At 48.4% G+C, this 19,981-nt stretch overlaps 3 protein-coding genes across 8 annotated transcripts; all 3 read right to left on the reverse strand.

Annotated features, from left to right (window-relative positions):
• Window positions 1–4: 4 nt before the first annotated feature.
• Window positions 5–3,406, reverse strand: LOC118505968 (dynein regulatory complex protein 11). Its single transcript, XM_036042511.1, has 2 exons — window positions 1,758–3,406; window positions 5–1,333 (listed from the first exon to the last, which is right to left on the reverse strand). The coding sequence occupies exons 1-2, from the start codon at window positions 3,337–3,339 to the stop codon at window positions 30–32; spliced, it is 2,886 nt and encodes a 961-aa protein (XP_035898404.1). The 5' UTR covers window positions 3,340–3,406; the 3' UTR covers window positions 5–29.
• Window positions 3,407–3,515: 109 nt separating this feature from the next.
• LOC118505971 (tryptophan--tRNA ligase, mitochondrial) lies at window positions 3,516–4,888 on the reverse strand. The gene is made up of 3 exons (XM_036042520.1): window positions 4,749–4,888; window positions 4,527–4,688; window positions 3,516–4,461 (listed from the first exon to the last, which is right to left on the reverse strand). The coding sequence occupies exons 1-3, from the start codon at window positions 4,836–4,838 to the stop codon at window positions 3,586–3,588; spliced, it is 1,128 nt and encodes a 375-aa protein (XP_035898413.1). The 5' UTR covers window positions 4,839–4,888; the 3' UTR covers window positions 3,516–3,585.
• Window positions 4,889–5,489: 601 nt separating this feature from the next.
• Window positions 5,490–19,671, reverse strand: LOC118505970 (bestrophin-4). 6 transcript variants are annotated; one of them, XM_036042519.1, is made up of 6 exons: window positions 19,514–19,671; window positions 14,140–14,406; window positions 9,966–10,076; window positions 9,713–9,884; window positions 8,385–9,215; window positions 5,490–7,368 (listed from the first exon to the last, which is right to left on the reverse strand). In XM_036042519.1, exons 2-6 carry the CDS (start codon window positions 14,208–14,210, stop codon window positions 6,496–6,498), a joined length of 2,058 nt encoding a protein of 685 aa, XP_035898412.1. In that variant the 5' UTR covers window positions 14,211–14,406; window positions 19,514–19,671; the 3' UTR covers window positions 5,490–6,495. The 6 variants fall into 6 exon arrangements, with proteins under 6 accessions (XP_035898412.1, XP_035898407.1, XP_035898410.1 ...); XM_036042514.1 differs by having other exon boundaries at window positions 8,325–9,215; XM_036042517.1 differs by having other exon boundaries at window positions 8,325–9,215; window positions 19,263–19,666.
• Between the last annotated feature and the right edge of the window lie 310 nt (window positions 19,672–19,981).

Genomic DNA, 19,981 nt, shown 5'->3' on the forward strand with positions numbered 1-19,981 from the left:
AAAAAACAAAAATTGGTTCCGTGGTGTCATTACTTCTTCGCTCCAGCTGCCTTAGCTTTGAGCTGTTCCGCCAGCAGCTCCCGTTCGCGTACCATCTTTGCCCGTTGCTTCGCCAGCTTGTCTACCTTCCGGTGCCATTTCACAAACCTTTCGTACTCCTTCTCGCCGATAGGATACTGTGGGCCTGCCTCGGTGCCGGTTAGAAAGTGGTCCAACAGTTCCCGCGCCTCCAGCGGCTTCCTGCCGAACTGCATGCGCCGCCTAACCGTGAGCACCTCCCTAACGCATCGCATGATCTGGCCCGCCGAGTATCCGACCGTCACTTTTGCCAGTGCGGACAGCTCAAAGTCGCGTGGTACGGTGGGGTAGCGGCGAAGCGCACACTGCCACAGCAGCACGGTTGAACCGTAGTCGGGCCGGGGGAGAAGCAGAAACTTTTCGAAACATTTCTTCAGCGGACCTACCTTCGCTAGCGCCGGTTGGCTGGTGGTTCCGACGAGCAGTACCCTATCTTCCGGCTTCAGCTGTTTCACGATCAGCTTGCACAGATGTTTGCCCAGTTTCGTCGGATCGAGTGGTTGATCCGCGGCCGGGACTTTCTTGTAGAACGCACGGTGCACGTCCTCAACAGCGATTACGGACGGTTGCATTACGCGGGCCGTTCGTAGCACCAGCTGCAAAAAGTACGCCATATTGTTCGGCTCGATCGGTCCACACGTGTCGACGCTCAGATCGAACAGCACCGAGCCCGTTTCGTGGCAGATCGCTTCGAGGAGTAGCGTTTTGCCGTACCCGGACGGTGCGAGCAGACAGATGGACTTTGGTTTCGGTGCCAGCAGCGGTCCCATCCCGAGCAGGTACGATCGAAGAGCGGTTCTCACCTCTCCCATGCCCGGCGGTGGATCTTGCTCCAAGTAGTTGCGTCTCTCGAAGGCGGCGTAGTTAAAATCTCCCACAAAGTCATCGAACGTTCGCTTGGGGCAGGATTTGATAACGTTTCGCTCTACCAGCTCGCTGACCATCGCTTCCAACGTAAGGTCGGCCGTTGGATCGGCCGGTTCTTTGCGCCTCTTTCCTTTGGCTCCTTTCGCACGAGGAGGTTTCTTCGGTTTCGGTTGCTTGTATTTTAGTTTTTCGTCCTTGCACAGCGCTATCTGCAGCAGTTCGCGTTCGGATCGGAGCAGCTCGTGCACTTCGGCATGAAGTTCCTGGTGTACTTCGGCAAACTTTTCCAGCGTGATCCACTCCATGACGGGTAGGTCGTGGACGTTGTCCAGCTCGTTTATGAATGCCCAATCTTTACGGTAGCGTTCGAGCGTTTCCTCCAGCGTTACTAGAGCGATGGACGAATATTTGATTAGGATTGGACATAATTGACTGGTTCGGCTGATTGGTTGAGGCATGGACAACAGCTCCATATATGACAGACCGGCAAGTCCTATGTAGTCCTAAGTCCTGGGGCGGTCCGGTGGTCGAGGCGACTGCGGCGCCGGTCTTCCCACGTCAAGACCCAGGGTTCAAATCCCATCCAGACCGCCGCCTCCCCGTAACCAAGTCAACCAAGTCACCAAGTCACAGAAAGCCAGAAATGGCAGGCCGAGACCTCTCGAGGTTGTAGTGCCACCCAAGAAGAAGAAGTCAAGTCCTATTTCCGGTAGTATCCATGCTTCCGTTTGAGGCCCTGTACATACCTCTGACCGATGCATCAATCCTCTTCAAAACCCTACAACCAAGCTTACAAGCTAAAAAAAACTTACAATAAGCATTGCTGACAAATTCCGGCTCACGAAAATCGTACGTCTTGCCTTCCCGCCTTTCCCGCGCTCGTTTCTCCCGTGCCTCCTCCTTCGCCCGGTTCTTCTCCTCCCGCTTCTTCTCCTGCTCCCGTTCCTTGGCGGCCTTCTTTGCTTCCGCTTCCTTTTTCTTCTGCTCGGCCGACTTGAGCTTTTCGAGCATTTTCTGTCGCTCCTGCTCGAGATACTCCATCGGGGTGAGCGTTTCGCCACGCACGATCAGCACGGTACCACCCCGGAACGGTTCCGGGATGACGTCGAATGCGTGCGCTTCCTCATACCACTGACGAAACCAAGCGCGCACGAAATCGGTTATGTCTTCGAGCAGGGCCGGTCCCCGGCTGCGCAGTATCCGTGCCTTTTCATCCACGATCGCCTCAAGAAAGGTGCGATCAAACTCGGGCTTTCGGTCTCGTCGTGCGGCGCGAACCTCCTCGACAGCGGGCGCATCCGAAACAGTACGTTCCAAGTCTTCGAAAAGGCCTAAAAATTTAGACCTTTCGTACCGGAGCTTCTGCTGTGCCTTCCGGACCTGATACCTACGCCAATAGCGCTGTACCTTTGCTGTAGCATGCTTCAGCCTCATCCGTTCTATTGCTTCCTCCAACCGTTTTGCTGCTTCTGCCGCTGCTTCAGCCAATTCGGCTGCTTTATCTTCCTCTTCCCTCCGCTTGCTCTTCAGATCCTGGTCAGCCGTCCGAACGTCCACCACCGGGGCCCGCTCCTCCCAACCGGGTGGCGCGTAGTACGCAAACTGGGCCACATCTTTCTTCCGCATCCGAAAGTCCCAGCTGTAAACCGTTCGCTTCACCGGGTACAGCATTAGCTGTCCCGGGCGGTAGAAAAACTCGTACGGCACATCCACAATCTCCTCGTCGATCGGTTTCGGATAGTAGCGGTCGGGGTGAAGCCGGAAGTTGGTTTGCTTTACCCGTGCTTGGCGTGCTTTTTCGTGCGCAGTTATTAGGGCGAGAGCCGCCGTAAGCCGCTCCCTTTTGCGGTCTCGCTGTACGGCGGGCCGGTTTATGGTTGGCGGCTGGTGAACCGTTTCCGCTTCCTGTTCGCTCTCGTCTGAGGAAGTTTGTTCACTGTCGCTTCCGGAAGCGGGTCCGAATGGGAGTAGCTTTTGTGAATCGAGCAGGGATTGTAGGTGGGCTGGCCTACGGGCAGGGAAATAGCAAGGTCTAACGGCTAGCACATCATCCGGAATCAGATGTTGCTCCTGCAGTGCCCCGTCCACGTACACAAACTCGCTCAGCTCGATCTCCTGCAGCTTCGTCCGGAACTCCAGCAGTCGGGTGTGGGCCGCTTCTAGCAGGGTTTGGATTACCGCACGCTTTTGCACTTGTAGCGTTTGATCGAAGCACCGTTCCAGGTTTCGGCACAGCTGCACATAACGGCAGTACAGGTCCGATACCAGCTGGTGCACTACCCGCACGTCCTTCGTAGGTTCGACCGTTTGCAGCCGCTTTTCGTGCGTCAGCACGTGCTCGAGCAGATCGCTGGTTGTGATCCAAAATTTTGCGATAGCTTTGGTTTGTGCCATTTTGCTCTAAATTATCTAACGAATCGTACGCCTAAAAATCCCTGTACGTCTATTTGGCCTGTTGAAGCACGCGGTTGCTAAGCAGTTCAGTAGTTGATGCGCTGAACAGGAAAACCCGGGCTTGCTTTGTTTTAAACGAACTATGCTTCGGAGAAACGTACAGTACGAGAGAAGGGTTTTTATCGAGCGCAATACTGCGAATTTCAGGTAAGCTACCAAGTTAGTTAGTTCACTTGCTACCCTTATTTATTGCTCTTGCCGCACATTCTTTAGCATCCGCTTCACGCTGAAACAATCCACACCGATCTTCTCCTTTACCTCGTCAATCGTTTGCTCAGCAATCGCTCTTGCCCGTTCGCTTCCTTCCTCGATGACGCCCGCTAAAAAGCCCACATCCCGCGTGTACCGTTCCATCCGCTCCCGGATCGGTCGCAAATGTTCTATCAACGCTTCGGCCACCACCAGCTTGTACTGGCCCGTGTTCTTACCCTGCGCCTCCCGGCATATCTCATCCGTTGTTTTTCCGCTCACCAGCGAATGGATCGTAATCAGATTCGCAACACCAGGTCGCTCGTCAGGATTGAACGTTACCTCGGACTTGAAATCCGTCACCGATTTCTTCACCTTCTCCAGCACCACATCGGGCGAATCGATCAGCATAATGCAGCTCTTCGGATCGGGATCGGATTTGGACATCTTTTTCGCCGGATCGCGCAACGATTTCAGTCGACTTCCCTCGTTCACTAGTGTTTCGCAGAAGGGAAACGTTCGGCCGTACTTGTTGTTAAACGCGCGTGCCAACGATTGTGCGAGCTGCAGCTGCTGGACCTGATCCTCGCCGACCGGGACGTGGGTAGCTTTGTACAGCATAATGTCGGCCGCTTGCAGCACCGGGTAAAGGTACAACCCCAGAGGAATTTCCTTCATGTTGGCGGACTTTTCCTTGTACTGGGGTAGGTGCGTTAGGCGTGCCATCGTGGTAAGACAACCCAGTATCCAGGACAGTTCTGCATGCTGCGGCACGGCGGACTGCAGGAAAAGTGTGGCGCGCGCTGGATCGATACCGCAGGCCAGCAGTGTTGCAGTCATCTGTAGTGTGTTGTGACGTAACGTATCGGGCTCCTGTTGGGAACGGGGAAAATGTACCTTTCCCGTGGCACGTCCTACTTCCTACAGCTCGCACTTACCGGTGGAATGGTCATGGAGTGTAGATCAACGATACAGTACGTAACGTCCTCGCCGGCCTCCTGTAATTCAACCCACCGTTTCACGGCGCCCAGATAGTTGCCAATGTGCAGCGCTCCAGTCGGTTGCACACCGGAGAACACCTTCCGTGGCCATGGTGCAGGCTGCGGAATGAAAGTGCTATAGCTTTAAGTACATCAATTCACTACTGCACAACACCATACCTTTGATTCTGAAGACAAACAACGTCTTTGGAGCGTTAAACGGTTCGCATTTTGCGAAAGAAATGGTAAAACTCGTCTTAACACGGACATCTTCCCGGCTTTCTATCGATCGAAGCAAAATGTAAACAAAGGACGACATGTCAACGCAACTGTCATAACAAACCGGGTACACTGTAAATATTTTCTATCTCTTTTACCATGTTGATTGTTTATCGGATTTTTAAGCAAATTTTCTCCTATTTTAAGCCTTAATTCAATTATTTACAGTCAAATGATAGTAATTTACAAAATATCCATGGAAACCACAAGTTGTGATATTTTGATTTTATATTTAACTGGAATAACGAAAAGCAGCTTCGAATGTTGACGTACAGAGGGCGCCACTGTCAACAGCTTGTTTTAGCGCGGGAAACGACACGTGCAACATTGTTTCCACGTTGGTAGGATACATCCTACCAACAAGGAGGATTGTAGTAAACAGTAAACCAACGAATAGTGTGACTTGACTACCGTAGAAAGGTCTACGGGAAGCCGGTCGGATTATAATCCCTCCAGCTGCTGTGATGACCGGCGTCGGTATCGTCTTGGCCACCGGACCGCCCCGTTCGAAGTGGATTAACAGAATATCCATTATTGGTCGGGTACTGTGGCACGGTGTCGCATTGTCCTGTTTGGAGTTGAAATCTCTGAACAGAGGCTCCGATCCTGCCGAGCGCTAGCCCTTCCGTCAAACAAACAAACTCTTGCTTTGTAGAAGAGCTTTTATTTTGCTTAAAATTGTATGCTCAATATATTCGAATAGCGTTTTTTTTTCTTTTCATGTACAAAGTAAATATTACATATCATAGTTGTGGTAAAAAAAAAAAATCTCTAGTGTCTTTTGTTCTGTTCTTTCCCGGTGAGACTGGGCCCTTAGGTAGCGCCACACAGCTGTGGGGTGGGTTTTTGTATAACAACTAAATATATTTTACACGCGAGCATATTGGTTAAAAGTATGTACGACAGTTTTATAGCTTGGCCGCTAAGATTGGCCATAGCTTTGGCCACCCATCGACGAGCATTACACATTGTTCCGAAAGGCTAATACACACTTAAGGCGCATCCGTTGTTTGCTTAGGCCACCAACAATTTCTCCGCAACAATAACAGCAATAAGGCAACCTATAATGCATCACCTGTAATCGTATTCTTCACCCTCTAAGCACGTTGTGCGTAACCTGTAGTACATTGACCACCTCCTGAGGCGGACTACTGCAAAAATACTGCATTGGAAATTAAAAACCCAAACACTTTCATCACATTGTTGCGGGCACAATTATCGATTATTGAGATACGAGGCGTTTCTAAAACAATAACGCTGCCCCCCCCCCCCAGCAGCTATTTCATTCATCGTTATCGGTTAAAAGCTTACGGCGCTAGTTGGAACGTGTTGGAACGATTTTCGTTTTGTGTTTTACTGTTTGCTACACTTATCCCGGCGGAAGTGTCGACAGACGTAGAGTTTCTGTGTGAGAGCGAGCGAGATTTAGTGATTCGTTTCTCCGGGGTATCTGGTTCATCGCGTGTGCCTTAAGAGATTTTTGTGCATATCGGATCGGATCCCTCACCCTCGTGTGTCCTTCTCAATTCCAGTTCCATCCACGTACCGGCAGATGCACTATTCGATGCTAGAGCTGCTACCTATCGGCACTGCTGCCCTCCTTCACGTTGACCACGATAATGCCATCGTCTGCATCGGACACGTAGAATCATAATGTCGTGTCGACGTTACTGTTCGTGTCGGACGTCGGCCCGTCGGGCGTGTTTTGCGGTGGTTTCTTATGTTCCGACCCCTCCAGATCGCTCGTACTCTTGGTCAGCTCGTCGAGCAGCATCTCCGTATCGATCAACCCCAGCACGGCCTGCTTGCTGATCGAACGCGCCAGCAGCCGGGTCTTTCGCTCCAGCTGTTCCTTTTCCGTTTCTTCACTGTCGAACGTGGTCGTTACGCGGTCCGTTTCATCCACCATGCTCCGTAGTGCCGTTGAGGAGGCAACCATCGGTACCGCGTCCGGATCGGTTGGACTGAGCGGGACGTAGTTGTGCTCGAAGCGTCCCGTTTCGGGCGCTGAAGCCGACAGCAACGTATCGGGGCCGGGTGGTGTTAGCTGCGAATGAAAGCCGTGAGCGACCGACGATTGGGTGCGGTTGTACGATTGCTGCGGTACGTCCACCGGTTCACTGGGTTTCGGTGGACCGTGCTCAAACAGGCTGGCCGCCGTTGGACGGGAATCGTTGTTACCCTGCATCGACGTGATGGTTAGCTGCTCGTCCACCTCCTCGATCACCTGGTCCGTGATGCGCATGCTGCCCATCGCACGGTCCGGTATACGGCCCCCGGCAAGATTGTTCGAGCTGGCCGAGCCGGGAAATTTGAACGGCACCGTTCCAGCCGCATCCGGTGTGGCACTGTTCGGACGGCTCGATTCGTCCTTGCTGAAGAAACGCTTCAGCGCGGACGCTACCGTGTTTACGCGGGATATTGTACCGGCCACGCTTGCCAAACTTGTGGCCGAGCTGCCACCCCGGTAGATGGGTTTCTCGGACGTGTTGAAGTGTATGCCACTGACGTTGTCATCCATCTAAAGGGAAAGGGCAGAGCATTATTAACAATTATTTGTTTCAAAATGGCAAGCTCCAAAAAGGGATGAAGGATTCAATACAATTTGTGAAATTAATTGCAGAGAATTTAAAAGCTTTATCACAAACAAAAAAACAAATAGAAGTACTTACTATAGTAAATGACGTTTGAAACGTCAACTACTTAAAGAGTTTAATATAGGTAGTTGAGTACTTGAGTTTGCAATTCTCATACTATCGTTGGCTTCAAGAACATTTCACAAATCATAAGAACCCGTCTAACCTCTTTTCGTAAGAATTAGTGCCAGGATAAAGAGTATCTTTTAAGGATGTTATGGGTTTACTGTGACCGTAATCACGGATCATCTAGGGATAGGGATTGCAGAAAGACCCTTATGTCACACGCCCTCGTTAGAATTAGTATCCCTTCGTTAGAATATTATTTTGCTCCAATTAAAATAGAAATCTTAAACATATCATTAGCCTAAAAGTGTTGAGTTAAGGTATTTGTTATTAAGCTACTAGCAGCCTGTTCATCGTTAGTACCTCCTGCCATTGTGCCAAGTGACATAAGCGACCTTCTGCACCGGAAGTGGAGTTTTCAGACACCGTTCCAGATTAGTAAGCGAGTGCAATCGAATTAGGGTGCATCCGTACGATCGCTCTACCGTAGAAAAGCGATCGTTTTGGAACTTTCTTACGAGCGTTACATTTTTGAACTTTAACCTCCGCGCCATTTTTTTTTCCGTTCTTCGTTCAGTGTTTGTGAGTCATCCGACCAACTATATAGTACGTGAGCAAAGGGGTGGAAGGATAAAGAGATAATAAAGTGCCATCACCGAGGTAACGATTGAAACCTCCGCCCGGTATCAACCACCGAGTGTATGTTTAGAAAGTACAGCCAACCGTCCCGTAACAGGCTGGAAGGCGTTCGTGTCAATCGCACTCGTTTGCTAACCTCGTCGTCGTTGGGATTCGCGGGGAAGTTATACTCAACCGCTTGGTTCTGTTTACCGACCATTTCATCGATGCGGACCGCCGTGGGCACCACCGGGATGACTTCCGCTTCCCGCTTCTTTACGACAATGTCCGCCGTCGAAGGTTGCGGTGGTTCTTCGCGTATTTCGGCCGACGCTACCGTGTGCGGTAGCTCGGTCGGGAAGATTTCGTCCCAGTACTGATCCTTCAGCAGTTCCGGATGTTCGTGGTGCATCTCGTCGACGATCAGGTAGGACACCTGCAGATTCCGATCGACCATCCAGTTCACTTCGAAGTCATCGTCGTCCTCGCCGAACGGGTTGATCAGCGATTCGGCCACCTTCAGCCAGCCCATGTAGAAGAAGAACTGGAGCGTCGTGAAGATGGGGAAGTATTGGTCGATCTTGTTCACCACACCTTCGCCGAGTTCCTTCGTCTCTACCCACTGCTGGCCCATGACGGAGGTAAGGAAGTAGCTGTATACGGCCAGCGTTACCACCTGCGTGTACACGAGCGGCACACTGATCGTGTCGTACGAGATCAGCAATCCACACTGTCCCCGGAACTTGTTCAGCTCGTCGATGATCGTTTTGGAAGCGAAATCATCTCTGCAGCGACCCTCCTTCCGAGCGCGCGTCACAATACTGGCTGCCCATACGATCGGCAACCAGTGCTTCGAGTGACGCGGGAACTTCTGATTCAGATGGGACATGATCGTATGTTCATTCTCGTTCAACAGACCAGCCTCCACCAGATGTTCGATGGTCGGGAAGCGTTTCTTGACGCGTGGTGAAATATTGGTTAGCACCATCGTGAGACACAGACAGACGTAACGCATGATTGTACGACGCATCACACGGCCTCGTTCATCCTGCAATCGGTAAGAGAAGCACGCGTCACTCACAATCGATCCTAATCTCAGTCGCTCAATGGTACGTAAATATTTGACACACAATTCACAGGACATCGGGCACCGGGCGCTTAATGTCCTGCGATAGCATCAAATCGTAATCGGATACCCTTGTGCCTAGGTCCGGCTTTTCGCTAATGATCGCGAGAGGTCATCGTCCCCCGGGCTAATCGGTATCTAATCGTAGCGAGGACATTATCCTGCTTGGTTGTTTCGTACAGCTGTTTTGCGAGAGCGCAACCGGTAACCGGAATAGCATGAACAAACATAAGCCAGCAAGTCGTCGCCCTCCTAAACCCTTTCCTCTCGAGGAGTGAGTCGAGCGTAAATTATTGATTTGACACCCATGCACGTGGTACGGGGAAAGAATAATAACGTGGCGCCCGCAGGACTGCTGCAAATCTTGCCCCTTCCCTGCCGAGTAACCCACTGTTGTTTCGCCTCCGCCGAACTCGTACCTGACCGTGAATGTTGGCACTGACGAAAACGGCAATCGGGTCCGGCCAGGGAATGCTGGTGTACTGGTTCCACCAGCGCGTCATTACGATGGTGACGTAGAAACCGAGCACGAAGGAAAGCGGAATAAGGTTGCTATACGTAGCGCAGTACTTGACGATTTCCTCGAAAATCCTAAAACGAGATGGAACAATGGCGAGTAGATTAAGGATTTGGAACGCTGAGGACAAAGAGTTGCAGGGTTTTGGGTGGTACCGTTTTTGGTCCTCGGATAGACCGAAGCGGTAGGTAATGTTGAGCACGTAGTATAGAAGCAGGAAGCACGTCAGGTCCAGCCATACTAGTTTGTAGATACTACCGCGCCATCTGGAAATAGGCGAAGTAGAAAGGGAGATGCTTTAGCTTGCATTATGTGCCAAATTAAATAATCTTGTAATGATTAACATAAGGCTAAGAACACGAACTTGCTCTAATACTGGGAATTTGGGCGGCTGAGGCGACAGCGGAGACGGTCTTCACACGGCAAGTCCGGCGATCAAATCACATCTAGACTAGTGATGGGCAAAATGATGGTTTGGTCGGAATCGATTCCGGAGCACTCCGAATTTGGCGGAATCGATTCCAAATAGTAGGTCCGGAATCAATTTCCGAATCGATTCCGGAACCTTAACCTAAATATTGGGTATCTCAGTAGCGAAAAGGGGAGTTGCTCGTGAGTTTGGGGGGGGATCTTTATTCAGACCTTAGCCGAGAACAGAAAATATGGAAAAGAAGCAGCACAACTTATTAGGCTTTCGCTCGAGATTGTAGGGCAACAGAAAAATAAAAAGAAGTTTGGTACTGGAAGCTGTTCCCTAATCGTAATTGAGATTCATTCCTGGTTTTGTTCCGAAGTTAATCTCGTATTTGATTCCGGACTTGACTCCGAAACCGACCACGGAATCGGATCTGGATTTGGATCCGGAATCGGAAGCGATTCTGATAACGGAATCGGAACCAGATCTTTCCGATCACTGACTGCCTCCCAGTACTCAGGAGTCTTTAGCTACATTTTATGAAAAGTACGGACTATTCAGCTACAAGTAAAATCAAATTACAAAAAGCCAGAAATGGGAGGCCAAGATCTTTCGAGATTGTAGTGGCAATGTAGAAGAAGAGTCGAAAAACATACGAACAATCGGATCTAACCCCTACACAAGAGGGGACCCCAAATGAAATTCGATGCAAAATTTCTAATTTATTGAACCGCACATCAAACCAAGAAACTATAGACCTCTTGCCTATTGGGAGTCCTTAAAAACTGCCTTCTCCACTCAAAATACCTGTCGCGATGAATTAAGCTGGGACTGTATAGACAAATCTTCAGTCCCAGTACTCAAATACGCCTCTGAGACATGGACTCTGTCCAAAACTGACGAAGCCCTCTTAGCCGCGTTCGGGAGGAAGATGCTCAGAAGGATTTTTGGCCCCGAATGTGTGGAAGGACAATGGAGGAGCCGCTACAATGATGAGCTCTACGAATTAGACTCGCCAGGATCCGGTGAGCTAGTCACGTCATGAGAATGACACCGGACGACCCAGCCCGTAAAGTCCTTTTAGGCCGTCCACACGGACAGAGAAGGCGTGGTAAGCCCAAATTGAGATTGAGTGATGGCGTTGATGTGTCCGCCAGAACGGCCGGGATAACGGAATGGCAGACGACGGCGCTAAACCGTGAGCGGTATCGAGGATTGTTGCAGCAGGCCAAGACCGCAAAGCGGTTGTAGCGCCTGATAAGTAAGTAAGTAAGTAAAAACTAACTCAGTTCTCAGTAACGTTGATTTTTTAAATGACAAAAGGACAGATTCTCTCGTATATATTAGTCTCTATATTCAAATACTTCAACATTTTCTCTGACTTGTTTTTTGTCTGTGTAAGGCCACTTAAAAGCGTTCAAAAATTGACCAAACTTCGTACATATTTTAAACAATTACGATTATTAACTAGACTTAATTTCCGCCTTAGAATGTTTCCTGCCTTAAAGTATGGATTTAATAGATCGTGTCGTACGAGATGGATTTTTTAAACGAGTTTCTATGATATTAACTTGGAAGTTCCCAAGGTAGTTGACAGTTTGCTGAAGGACAATTCTGCAACAGAAACAATTGGGCAAGAGTCGCTTTCCATCCTGATCTCGATAAGTTACCCTCAGAAATGAAAGAATTTCTTAGGAATCGACCGTAAGAAACTCCATGTTTGCCATATTGCTTTTAACTTGAAAAACAGGAACACCACTTAGCATATGCAGATTTTGAGACATTCTGCTGGTTTTACTGTTGTTCTAGAAGTTCCCTCTTTTTTCGGCCTATAACTTTTTTGCTGTTCTATCCTCCCTCACGATTTTCTGACGCGGGAAGCAAGTCTGTTCTTTGTAAAAATTGTCATCCTCGCCCAGCATTCAGATAGTTCGACAGCATTGTTGATCGTTTCTATGCTATCGCGTGCCTCTTTAGAAATTATCTTAGCCACTAATCCTATCTTAACTTCTTCTTTTTTTTAGTTAAAATTTACAGGCAAACTTTAAAACTATTATCCATTTTTGTCTCTGTCTTTGTCTGGACTGGACACTGGATTACCCTTAAAAGCAGAAAACAATCACCAATAATGCAAGCACGGTAGCTGACCGCATGGTAGCCAAGAATACTAACTGCGGTCACGTGCGTCCCGTGTCTGCCTGAGCACGGACAATAATTTCCTCCTTTGCGTGTGACATAATGGGAAACCCGGGCACACGATTCAAAGTCCCCCGAACATTTTCCCATCCCACGACGATGGCCTTACGCCACAAGCCGAACGACCGAACTAAACCATGGAACCGGTTCGCTCCGAAGACCCGGCAAGTGAATCAAGCCGGTAAAGCGAATTGATGTTGCTTGCTATATTGCTATACCCAAACAAAAACGACTCCGCGAGGTCAATGCGAGCGATGTTGCCAAGGTTAACAATTAAGAAAACGGCGGTTCGATTCTGTACCGCGCGATTTCGTCCGAGGCAAACAGTTTTGCGATGGGAATTTTGGTTTTAATCAGCTTAGCAAACTTATCAGTTCACTACAAAAATAGGAGGTTTTACCATGTAAAAACTACCTCATGAAGAGGTCTTCCAATTAGGAAAGGCCAACGCAGGGCATTACTCACAAGATTGTGAGCGAATTTAGAGCCGGGAATTTCCTACCAGCATCTCCTTCGATTGCCTCCTGCCTTAATTGTGTCTTGCGCCCATCTTTTGCAGCAATTGTAACTTGATCTTGAAGCATTATCTCGATGCGATAATGCGACACCGCAACAGGTGCTCCGATGCAAGCGCTACAGAAGATGTCGCCTTGCACATTTACATTTCGAGCCCCAAAGCAAGACACGGAACCGAAACATTACATTATGAAATGTGCCGCGGATCTGTTATCTACGACGCATGATTCATGTGATAAATAAATTCCTAAAGTCTTACGGGCACTGTTCAATTTCGGGGAAACTACAACGAAACGTTGTGATAAGCGAGTCTTGCAGGAAAGAGATATCGCAAGACAACCTTCTTTACGCCTAGCTGCTACCAGGCAAGCAGCTGCTTCCGATCGGTCTGATGTTTTATTTTATTTTACAAAAAAAAACATGCAATGTGGAGGTGATAACGTCACGTCGGTAATTAATTAATGACCGTGTCAAGCTATCTTAATCGGGGAAAAAAATTGCTCGATAATGCTCGACGAAGTGTATTAATCATTGGAAAAGGGTACAATTAAACGAATTAATTAAAATATGCTAATAGCCCTAACTGTACTCCCTCAACCAATAGAATTTACCCCCCTCATCAAACTGACACCGTGAAGTCATCGTCAAGGATTACCACGATGCGCTGCTAGGCTAAGGGCAGCTAGTCCCTGTCATGAGGCATTTGTTATGCTTGTCTGCACATCCCGCCTGACACGGCGATAAAGTGCAATTTTTGCATCGGAATTATGCAGATAAGATTCTTGCTGACGCGTCACACTCGCAACATAACCGACATATTGGTAAATAAAACGGGGATGAATCAGGTTTTGCTTCTCGCGAGGAGCTCGTTCAAGAATTGAAGATGGTATCGTGGGACGTCAACAAAGATGTACACTGAGACTAATTTTCACACCTCCATATTAGGCAGTCTTAGAAAACAGAGTTACACATCAAGATGAGTAAGTGTGTCAAGGTGATAATTAGAATCCATAACAGACATCATCCGACAGACTCCAACATCTCCCAATGTCCGGGCGGGGTTTGGGTTCAGAGTGTTGTCATTAGAACTCTTTCTTTCGATCGGGGATCGAAGCCAACTCAAAACCCAGCCCCATTGATGTTGATTTTCTGATAACCGAAACTAGATTGATAAGCGTGAAGCTTCTTTATGCACTACTTACCTCACGAGCAGCTTCAGGAAACAGCCGAAACCACGGCAGGTGGCCACCTCCGCCGTGTAGGTTACCGTCATGGTTGTAGCTTCACTGTACGACTTATGCTACTTTACACACTAAAACTGGGGAGAAGCACACACACTGAAAACTCTATTGACACCAAACTAAGCTTGCGGCACTTGTGTGCGATCGCCAACAAGTAAAGGCGAGATCAATTCACCGAGTTCTGTTAATTACATTTCCTTTGGATTGTGACCAACACTCCAACGGTTGCTGTCGATGAAGGGGGAGAGCAATCAAATATGTTTTATTAAAAACGAAGCTACATTGAATCTACTTATAAAATCACTCATGAAACTCGCTCGAACACACGATCACTGTTAATGACTCATAGCACGCTAAAAGTGAACGCACCGCTAGACACCTTACTCGGCCGTGACAGTCTACGAATTCGGCATGCATCCGCCCAGACGCTGCTTTGACGAACTAGTTCGCTCATCAACATACGACGGGGGTTTTCCTTCGTTTTACTTGTCATCCGGAAGGTGACTGCCTGCCGGCATCAGACCATTGGGCGATGAGCTTATTAGCGAACGCGAGCACTCCAAAGGGAGATGTTGGGATGGTTCGCAATGGGCGTGGGGACATTTATTGTCCCCCCCGGCGCTGGATGTCAGTCAACTCAAGGCATTAATTAAAAGGTGCGGTTTGTGGCGACGAAATTTCGAAGGCGAAACTATGCTAAAATGCAGAGCTACTTTATACCGCCATCAAATTATAACCGTCTTCCCTTCTGAAGATAACTAGGTTGGTGCCGTGACCAGGATTGTAAAGCAGATTCTCTTCTAAATAATTCCAAATGAAATATCTATATTAAGCTTCTTGAGAAGAATTAAGATAAATAATGTAACTAGACCTTTCAAAGTTCGATGCAGGTTACAGCGGACCCGTTTGGACATCGATCAGCCGTGACCAGGCTCACTCAGAAATAGCTTAATGAATGAAACACCAATACCGACGTTTTATGTTTTCGGGGGGATTTCTTTTTTTTTCTGCCTCGTTTTTCTACCATTCATCGTACCATGACCTCAATCGTAAACGCGAGCCTAATTGTTGTATCGCTGAAGGCACCTTCCATGCCCGCGACAGTCACCTTCCAAAAGGTATGTCCAAAACCCAGCGACTTGCCCTTACACGTGTCTACACACAGTCTAGTGGTAAAAAAGACGGTCGGTTTAAGCAAAGCACGATTGATCCAAATCTAATCCACACATGCCAGTAAAAAGCACCCATGTGCCGTCGTTTATATTTAATTTCTTCAAAAGTAAAAAGCTTCCGAAGGAAATTGCAATACGCCTCGGATGAATAGACCATCAAATGATGATGGTTATTCATCAAATTTTCTCCTCCATTTTTCTCGCCGCTCTACCACAATCAGCAAAGGCGGAGGCGTTTCTGGTTTTCGCTTCTATATGTTTCCTCAAGATATTGAGCACGTTCCGGCCTCTTCCTGTTTGCAGTTGACTTCCATTTTGAACTTCGTGAACTAAGCGTGTCGCATAAAATAATGATGATGATGACCAGCCACAAACACACAGCGACAGCTTAGGTTTGTGGTGGGCAAATAGTGTGCCCAACTCATCAATCCCGTTCGTACTCTGTCATCGTGACTTCGACGGTGTGATTATCTCTGGTGCAAAAATATCATCCTTTCCGAAGCTTCAGCCGTTTCCGCATGTGTGTAGAAACGACGACACCACACGCTCTATGCACTACAATTTCCACAACTATCATCATCAGCAGTCGTCGTCGACGGCCCTGGGTTGATTGCAAACCCCAACGAAACTTCAACGTGCGACGTCAATGATCGCGTTTTCGTGAACCGCGCGACAGAGTTCAAGGTCTTCCGGTGGGGTTGCAGAGGGATGAGAGTATTAATCAATTCCGCCCCAAACGCATGGACTGCCGAAAGTGCTGTGTGGGGCTTCACACACGAATCAATGCTGTGTTTGAGTGAATGTATCCCAAAAAACAAAGGAAAAAAAGCTTTCAAACATGTAGATTGTTGTTTCGAACTAGACTCTTTACTCTAGCTACTGCAACTGATATGGGCTCCTCCTCAGTGCAGCAAAAAGTTTCCCGTTTTCCTCAGAACATTAGCTGCATTTATTAGAACGTGTTTACTTCTGTCTCTCTCTCCCTCTCTCTCTCTCTCTGTCTCTCGTTCGCTATCTAAACTGCAGTGCAAGTTATTAGTTGGTAGCAAATCTACTACTGCAACTGCTGCTACTATATCGGCTATGCTGCATCACATTACGATGGGAATTCCGCTTTGGTCAGTCATGCGGGCCGCTTCAATTAGGGCTGAGAAATAATTATCACCAACAGTTCGCCATTCTACATCACAACACACTCACAGATACAGCGGGGAGCAGTGATACAATCTGGTTGTGATGAGGGAACTAGAAACCGGGAGGGGGGGGGGGGGGGGGGTGCGAGTAGGTGTGAGCATAAGTTTTTTCCCTTTCTAAATGCTCCGAGCAAGGTTGCAATATTTACTCCATAGTTGTCAAATAAATGTCATTGGTGAAGGCGACTAGTCCAGCTTCAACTTTGACGATATTTTAAAGGGTTTGGCTATCGTTTGGGGAGTCCGGCGGTAGGAGCGGTAGCGGCGCCGATGTTCGGATGGTTGGACCGGGTATGGAATCGTGTCCTATACCCGGTCCTGGGACTCGTGATACTACAAGTCAAAGAAGCCAGAGACCAGGACCGTTTTCTGCTGCATTTAGAATATCTTGATTGAGTGCAACAAGTTTTTTTTTAAATAAATAGGATATAATCTTTGTCTAGCATTCTTCCTTCTTCCTTGGCACTACAACCTCGAGAAGTTTCGGCCTGCCATTTCTGGCTTTCAGTGACTTAATTTTACCCGTAGTAAAGTAGTCACAGCCCTGCGTACGTGGGAGGCGGTCTGGATGGGATTCGGACCCCGGTCCTGCCGTGTGAAGACCGGCGCTGCTGTCGCCTCAGCCACCCTAGCATTGCCCTAGCATTTTTTTTTTTTTTTTATTCATAAAGAACGGCCTGGCCGTATTGCCTAGCATTATACCAATAAAAATAACAAATTTATACATGCACCTTATAGCGGAGTATTGGTCAACAAAGCATTTGACGGTTGATTACCTATTTAAATTATTTATTTAAAAAGCGGTTTCATGTTTGTCGAAGTACAAAATGCTTCAATAAAATCGTCCTGTAGCTGGCCAAAAGCAAGCTTGTTCTAGTTTGAAAGATAAATGCTTGTATTCAAATCTCGTTCTTACCGGACCGTTGCTGAGATTAGGAAATAGGAATTTAGATATTCTTGCTATTTTTTTTTAAATAATAACTTAAGCATCCCGAATTGCTTTTCTGCTATTCTCAACCACTAAAAATAACTTTCTGCTCACTTTCCAACTCCACCCGGCGAGACAAACCGAGTTAATTATCTGTGCGACCTCCACCAAGTACCATTTCGCGGCAGCCGACTTGAACCACGGCGATAATGTTTCCACCGCTTTGTACACGCACCATTTAAACCGACCTCCCGCTTGGTGGCATCATGTAGAACGCAACTGCAAATGTGCATACACACTTCGGTGCAGTCCATTCGGTGCTTCGAACCCTTTTTTTGGCAAACGGAAAAACTGAGCCGTTAAACGAAAGTTGGCCCGCCCGGTAGCCGTTGAAGCAACGTTTGCATTATTCGCGCTTCGATAGTTTCACGCCACCCCGGTAGGCGGCGGAGATGATAAAAAAAAAACGATCATCCAATGCTCCGCCCGCAGACAAACAGCTGGACGGCGACGGTTGGTTCAAGCAAGCATCCCACAAAGAAGGGAAGACCCTTCTTTCGCATTTTCACGTCTCATCGTGCAAAAGCGTGCGCAATAAAAAACAAAAAACCAGTCGGGAAACATTGCCACTTTTATGACACACCGAAGGTTCCGATGCATTTTCTTTTTCGTCGCGTTCGCATTGTGGCCTTTTGTGCCCTCGAGCTTGTGCTGTTTTGTTGGAAAACAAGTCGCCATTAATCGCGGTTTCGAACGGAACAAGGAAACCATTGAGTATCCCACAAAGTGGGCAATGAAACTGCCCTGGCAACGGATGCAGAGGGAGCTTCAAGAAAAGATGTTTAGCGTCCGACCGGGGATGATGAATATTTTTAATTATCGTGTCGGAGCCACAACTTCTTCGTTTAAGGGGACCAACAAACAGTGCGATCGGGAGAGCGGATCCGATGGACCGGAGGCCTGGCTTCCAGACGGCAGGAACGGTCATCAAATCCCATCCCGACCGTGTTGCTCGTCGCAGGATTTTAGACGATGTATAGAACTACGGATAAAATCAAGGTAAGGCAGAGAAATGCTTGGATGGAAGAAGGAGGGCCAAGATTCCTTTCCAAGAGTCTCAAAGAAAAAAGAAGACTCTTTGTACCCCCCCTCTATCACTTTACGATCGTGTTTGGACACGGGATTTTGGGACATCAAACCAAGCGTGTGTAGCAGAGAAGCTCTCATAGCCGCCAAAGCCCGCCGCGAGTCACAAACTCTCGGCATACAGAATTCGCGGGCGGCATTTGACTTTCCTCCCCCTCCCTTCTCCTTTTCTTCCCTCCTCAACCCCCCCCCCCCCCCCCCCCGCGGTATACCGGTTTGCTGATTTTTATTGCGTCAAAAATTCTGACCCCTTCGCTTTTTTTGGGGGGAGAGAGCAATCGCACGGGTAACTGAACTACGCTGATGTCATCCGCCGACCGGGACACGCTTCCGCTGACAGGGAAGTAGCGTCTTTGTTCCGTTTTTGCCATCACCATCCACTTACGATCACGTGCAGTAATTTTATCACTGTAGTATCGATATCTGCACTCGCAGTTGTTATTTGCACACTTGTTTTGCCCTTTTATCGAGTGAAATACAATCACACTTTACACACGCTGTTCACCTTGCAAAACTCAAGCCTCACTGATACGGGATGATAATTCTTCCGAGATTCCGCAATCACACACTTCACACACACACACACGCACGCGAGATTTGTTTTATGGGCTCGATTAAAAAGCAACAACGCTCCCAACACACTACCTGTACAATCCGCACCTTCCACAACCAAACGCACAAATCACAGCAAGCTACGGATTAAAAGGGCGAGATTCCAACACTGGTCCGTTCCCTGATTTTGACCGGGTAACTAGATCTTGGGTGTGTGTGTTTTTCCCTACGCGTGCCCTTTCGACAAGCCTTTCACTTTGATCTTCCTTTCCCGGTGAAATGAACCGATATCAACACAAACAATACGCAATGATGCGGAACCGCTCTACGCTCCCACTACCGACCGGTCGACCTTCCAACAGTGCGGATGTGCCCTGTGCCGATGTGCGCGCGTACCGATGCTCCCGCGACCAGCCGCTGTTAGTGCTGAATACCGAATGCGCGGTTGCGGCAAAACGACAACGCCACGAAATGAGCGCCGCGAAACGGCGGCTTGTTTTGTTTTGCCTTTTTTGTGTGGTTCGCGGTTGCCCAAAGACCGCCGCGAAACGGATCCCACACGGTACGTCAAACGGTGACGCGCAAGAACTCACCAACACTTGCGTGGAACAGGTTCAGCTTAAAAGTGATGGCGTTACTGCTTCCGCCATGCAACGGCTGTTGTAAATTTTCTTTCCCATTCCATTTTACTACATTTATCGCAAAAACCTCCCCCTTGGTTTTCTTTGGCCGTTGATACTCGATTGATCTGAGTGCCGCCCGAGCATCAAACAAAGGAACTCATTGGCAGCATAATATCAGATTTAGTTGTT

Source organism: Anopheles stephensi, chromosome 2 (assembly GCF_013141755.1).
Source record: "Anopheles stephensi strain Indian chromosome 2, UCI_ANSTEP_V1.0, whole genome shotgun sequence".
Taxonomy (NCBI): Eukaryota; Metazoa; Arthropoda; class Insecta; order Diptera; family Culicidae; genus Anopheles; species Anopheles stephensi.